Here is a 6,130-nt window from a genome sequence, read left to right on the forward strand (position 1 = left end):
AAGGAAGGAAAGATAGAAGGAAGGAAGGAAGGAAGGAAGGAAGGAAGGAAGGAAGGAAGGAAGGAAGGAAGGAAGGAAGGAAGAACTGCAGAAGCTGCACTGCGCGGGTGCTATGTCAACCTCCATCAAGGCATGCCAGCCTCAGCATGGCTGAGCACAAAAACCTGATGCAGCCCAGGCCATTCTGGGACAGAAACCACATCCCAACAGGGGTCTGCTCCCTGAGCTGTCTCTCAAGCAGCCTGTCTCAGGAAAACCTGCCACACCCCTCTACTGACTTAACCACGCCCACTGTCTCACTCATGGCTCAAAGACTCCCCACCAGGAGCAGAGCCCCACCTATCCCAAGCTCCCACAAGCCCACAGACACGCCCTCGGCACAGGCTCCTCCTGGCGAAGTCAGCCTGAGGCAGCACAGGCCCAAAACCTGCCCACAGAATGGGCTTCTCATGAAACCCTGCAGGAGACAGCTGGACTCTGAATGGATGGCGCAGACACAGACACGCGGAGAGTGAGCATTCTCACTGAGAGGCCAACAGCTCTGCCCTTGGCACTGGCTTCAACAAACACTGAGGAAACATTTCATATTTCAAACCACCCTCAGACTCCAGCGGCTTAAGTGGGGGACCTTTCCACCACAACAAGGTACACTGAGCCCCAAAGCCTACCCACAACAGCACAGAGCATGACCTGACGTCAGAGGGAAGGGGCAGGCACAGCATGGAAACAAATGTCTTTCGAGGGTACTACAAAATTCTAAACGACAACAAAGACCACCATGAAATAATGTATGTACACAAACCAGAAATGGTTTCCTGAAGCAGACAGCTGACCAGCACTGCAGTGGGCTTGAAACACTGCCTCACTTGATCCCACCATCCCAGGAGACAGGCTCAGGCAACTGACCATAATGCTCACACCCCAAGTCTCCTTCAGAGCTGAAGCAAGGACTGCTCTGCTGGGGAAGATGGGCAGAAAATGGGCACAGCTGGTGGGAATGTAAGAGGCTTGGCCATACGGAGGCAGGCCGGTGGCTCCTCCAGAGGTTACTTACTAGGAGACCTCGAAGCTCCAGCATGAGGCACACAGCTGAAAACACACATCCAAAAGACCTTGAATGCCGATATTCACAACAGCCAAAACGCAAAGCCAGCCCAAATGCCCATCAAGCCATGTCTGGACAAAGTGTGGCCCATCTCATGACTGAGGAGTGTGGCACTGACACACACAGACACATGGACGGACAGACGAGCTCTGACAGACACAAGGCATACATGAGTGGGTCCACATTTACAAGCAAGCCCATGGAGATGGAAAGCCACTGGCAGTGGGGCTGGCTGGAGTTCCAAGTGGGGAGGGGTGGCACACTTATACACAGAGCCACCTTGTACCATGAGTGTTGTAGAACTTACATGACCCTGGCAGGAGCGAAGGAGTGTGGGACAACGCCTGGTAAGGGGAAAGCAGACACTGTTTGAGAGATCAGGCCTGCAGAAGCTGGAGAACCAAAGGCCAAGGGTTTCATGGTCTCACAAACCACAGCGCCTTCCACACTGATAGGGAGAATCTTGTAAACAGGGCAAAACCAGCACTGCAGGAAGGAGACGGAAGAGGGCCAAGGCACCTGCCCAGAGTCCACCCCGACCCCAGCAGCTCTGACTTGCCTCCCTCTATCCCACAGCTCATGGACATCTGCTGACCATAAGCCTCAGTTCCTGCTATGAGGAACCCATACTTCGATTCTGAAATCCCAGGTCTGCCTGCAAAGGGTTGCTGGAGAGGTGACTAAGCAAATGGTACCTTGCTCTGAATATACAGCAGGACTAAGGGCCAAACAGCCTGACATGCAAGGGTGAGGTCAGGCTCTAAAGCTGGCCTGCACACATTTATCTGCTCAAGTCACTTCTAGTAAAAGTTCAAGGAACCAAGAATTAGAAACCAGTGGTCAAAACACCAGCCACAGCCAGCAGACAGGGACAGGCCCCTGGCCACCCTAGGCCAGTGGCCGCCTTAGGCCAGTGGCAGTGACAGCACGAGTCCAAGTGAAGGAGCTGTAAGTAGTCTGGCAATCATGACCATTCACTGGAAAGTCACAAGTGCCCCTGGTCACATGGGGTGTCTAGGGGTCTGGCCTGGGGAACATCCCTGAAGGTTTGGAAGGATCACCAACTAGGACAGAGGGCCTCAGTGTGGCCTCACTCAGGGAGCAGAGTGAGGCAGTAGCACAGGCTGTGGGCTCTGTGCTTGACAGCTACAGTTCCAACTTCTAACTCTGGTGAATACTAGTAGTCACAACCTACATCAACAACTCTTACCAGGCACTGAGGGTGCATTTCTATAATCCTAGAGACTCGGGAGGCTGGGATACAAAGACTGCCATTCAAAATCCGTTCAGGCAGAAGAAACAAAAAAATCTAAGAGACTCCATCTCCAAAACAGTCGGTCAGAAATAAATAAATAAATACATGGTTCCTGCTGAACATGTAGCTCCAATGGTAGAGCACCAACTGAAAAGTAAGCCAAGCAAGGTTCTGAGTTCAAGTTCCAGTACTATTAAAAACCACACTGGGTACCTGTGGCTCATACCTGTAATCCTAGCTATGTGGGAGGCTCAGATCTGAGGATCATGACTCTAAACTAGCCCAAGCAGGAAAGTCCAAGGGACTCTTATCTCCCATAAGGAGCTGTGGCCCAAGTGGTAGAGTGCTAGCCTTGAGTGAGCTCAAGGCCCTGAGTTCAAGGCCCAGGGCCAGCAAATAAATAATTACATACATACATATCTCTTAAGGATCTTCCAGAATAAGATCCTGAGATAAAGTCTATGGACAGATGCCCTGGGATGCACCTGCAGCAACACTGCCAAGTCCAAGGGCTCCAGACAACATGAAGGCCCTCAGCAGGAAGGCTGGGTAACCGCAGCCCAGCCATCCTTTCTGGACACAAGGATGTCAGGAGTGCTGATGAGAGAAGAGCAAGGGAACAAGATGTTCCAGTGTTCCCGGCATAATTCAAATTGACAGACACAGGCTAGGTAAAACTCAGTGGCCAAGTGTAGGCAAGGGCAAGGCCCTGGGTTCAATCCTGAGCACCCCCACAAAACCCGTAACGTAGCATTTAAGAGGGGTCACCACTACGTGGGGAGAAGGAGGAAGTTTATGAATTGAGACTTTCAAAACTGCAAACACAAAAACAAACCACCTTGGGGGGGGGGGGGGGGGAGCAGGTGAAGGATGGGATGGGAAGGGGAAACAGAAGAGGAGGCTACAATGCTTGATAAGAAATGTACTCATTATCTTGCCCATGTAATTGTAACCCCTCTGTACAGTATTTTCACAATAAAAAAAAAACACCTATTACTTCTGCATAAAAGGAAAAATGTCCTTCCCAACTGTCTTGTCCATTTCAAAGTGGACACCTTCCTCCTGTGGAACCGGACTCCCTAAGAAGCAGCTGGAGGCCCTGAGCAGAGCAGAACTTACACATCCACAGTAGAAAGTCCCTTCTCAGTGGAACAGGTCGGAAGGTACGCATGCAGCATGGGTTCCTGCCACACCAAGGCAAATAGAGGCACAACCGGGCTTTCTGACATCCACAAGAAACCAAGGAATTAAAGTCTCCGTCACTGAAGAATTCACTGCTTTGCCCACTCAGGCTTCTACCCCACAAGCTCCATAACCCAAACACCAGCAGAAGAAAGAGGCTCAAGAATGCCAGTGTGAAGGGCACTGCCTAGCCCTCGGCCAAGCTCCACGCTGTGGAGTGGGCCAGTGCTTCTCCACTCAGCCTGAATCTCGTCACCCTGTGGGGTTCATATGTTGTTTACCAAAACAAAAGCAACGTGAAGATGCAAACATAGTGCAGAATTCCATCCTGATAGTAAGAAAAATAAAAACTAAGAAAAGTAAATTATCCATTTTAACACCATTGGAGAGAAATATATGTATACAGTTAAAATACAACAAAGCCTACAACTCAGAATCAAAGATTTCTGGAAAGAATGTTTGCACAGCAAAATTCTTTTCCCTTTGAGCCTAAAATGCTCCACCATGCCTAATTTTCCTGACATTTCTGAGGCTTTGAAGCCACAGCTAACGGATCTGAATCATCTGAACACAACCATGTTACAGTGGCATGTTACTGGAAGGCCTAGAATAGAAGGCTAAATATACAGGCTGTTGTAAAGCATGACCCATGTGAAACTACACCAAGGTGTGTTCGTGACAAAGTCTGCGCAACAGCAGGCAGGGCCTGGAAGCTACATAAACAGCACACCATGACAGTGTCTGCCTTTTACTCACACCTAATGTGTGAACTCAGCTTAATGAAGCCTCTCCCAAGCTTAATGACCCTCCTCCCTGAAGTCTGTATCAGGCTGGTATCTGGTATGGGCAGCACACACCTCCAGCCCTGGCATTGCCCCAACTGTTCACCTAGAGAAGAGAGGAAAGGAAGTACGTGGCCCCACAGCTCCATCTGTGACATTACTCTTTCTTCTTAAACAAGCATGCCACTTGGAGCCACATTCTGCTTTATTTGGGTTGGCAGTTTAAGTACCAACAGCGGGGTGGCACCATGGCTCCAACGCTGAACTAGGTCAGCCTCAGCCTGCTCTGGGAAGTTCCCAGTGCCCCCTCAGCTCCCTTCTGCACCCAAGGAGGGCACCCCCCCCAACACTTGCCCCTGGGGGTTTCCTAGGTGGGACCAGAGACCAGTGAGGGCAGCCCTGGGAGGAAGAGGCCTTAGGCAGTCGGCATCCCATTTCTGGGCAAAATGATGGCGTCCTACACCTCGGGCACCCAGAGGCAGGGGCGAGGCGTGGCTACGGCTCAGGATGGATAAGCAACACAGGGAGAGAGGTCCGGGGCAGGGAACGGTTTGGGGCCAGCGTTCTCGGCCCAAGAGCCCAGGGCCGGGGTCAGGGCAAAGAGGTTTGAGGTGGAAAGTCAAGGTTCAGAGTCAAGAAGATACACTGGATTAGAAGGCCAAGGGAGCAACATCTGAAGGCTGGAGTTGGAGTCAGATCTCGGGTTGGGGGATGAGGACAGGTGGTCGGGATGAGCCAGGGTTGGGAGTCGGGGGTCCCAGGGTCAGGTTTGGGGTCAGACAGGGAGGTTTGAGGCCAGGGTTCAGGACTCGTAATGAGGGATGGAGCTGGGGGCCCAGCATCCGGGCTTGGGCTGGGGAGGGGTCAGCGGGGACAGCCCGGGGTTCAAGCTGGAGGGTCGGGCCGGCCCCGCGGAGGGTGAGGGCGGCGGGGCCCGGCCCGGAGGCCGGCAGGCTGGGCCGGGGTCCCGGCGGGCGGCGGGCGGCGGGCCGGACGCGGAGGGGCGGCGGGCGCGGCGTCCCGGCCCGGCCGCCCGGGGCTCGGCCCGGCGCGCAGCCTCCCGGCCGACGGCGCGGCACTTACGTCGTCGAAGAGCGAGCCCACGTTGGCCGTGACCAGCAGGACCGCGGTGCCCGGGGCGGCCGCCTTCCCCGCCATGGTGCCCGGGCGGCGCGGGCGCTGGGCCGGGCGGCGGCGGCCGCTTCCTGCGGGCCCGGCGGGGCCGGGGTCTCGCGGGGCCGCGGGGCGTCAGCTGCGCCGGGGGGCGGCCCCGGGACGCATCGCGGGCTCGGCGGGTCGGGCCGGGCCTGGCCGGGGCTCCGGCCTCGCGCTCGCTCGCTCGTCGCTGCTCCGCGGCCCCGCGCCCGCTCGCCGCCGCGCCTCACAGCGGCCCGCGCGCAGCCATTAGACCCGCCGGGAAAGTTCCCACAGCAGCCGCCGCCGACTCGGGCTCGGGCAGGCCCCGCCCTCGGGGGCGGGCCTCGGGGCGGGGCTCCGGGGAAGGGCGTGGCCCCGGGCTGCGCTGGGGCCGGGGCCGGGGCCCAGGCTGGAAGGGGCGGGGACTGGGGGAGGGGCGGGGCGGGGCGGGGCCTGCGCGGAGCCGACTGCGCGGCTGGCTCCACCGGCTCGAGCCCGCCTGTTGGAGGGCGGGGCCTGCGGGCAGAGGCCGAGCCCCGGCGGGGCGGGACCTGAGGAAGGAGCGGGGCCTGCGTGGAACCAGCGGGCCGGGCGGAGCACAGCTTGTGGGCCGCACTGAGCCGGGGCGGGGCGGGGCGGGGCCTGCTGGAGGGGCGGGGCCTGAGGCCG

The 6,130-nt window shown here is 56.6% G+C and overlaps 1 protein-coding gene across 2 annotated transcripts in view; it reads right to left on the minus strand.

Moving 5' to 3' along the window:
* The window catches only part of Inpp5a (inositol polyphosphate-5-phosphatase A), a 229,349-nt gene extending 223,612 nt beyond the window's left edge, over nt 1-5,737 (minus strand). The window contains exon 1 of one of the 2 annotated variants that reach the window (XM_042672306.1): nt 5,408-5,737. In XM_042672306.1, coding sequence (XP_042528240.1) covers nt 5,408-5,482 — 75 coding nt within the window. In that variant the 5' untranslated portion in view covers nt 5,483-5,737. The remainder of the gene's footprint in view (nt 1-5,407) is intronic. The other variant, XM_042672307.1, reaches the window with a different exon arrangement.
* Between the last annotated feature and the right edge of the window lie 393 nt (nt 5,738-6,130).

This window comes from Dipodomys spectabilis, unplaced genomic scaffold (assembly GCF_019054845.1).
Source record: "Dipodomys spectabilis isolate Male_0828 unplaced genomic scaffold, ASM1905484v1 ptg000693l, whole genome shotgun sequence".
NCBI classification, from domain to species: domain Eukaryota; kingdom Metazoa; phylum Chordata; class Mammalia; order Rodentia; family Heteromyidae; genus Dipodomys; species Dipodomys spectabilis.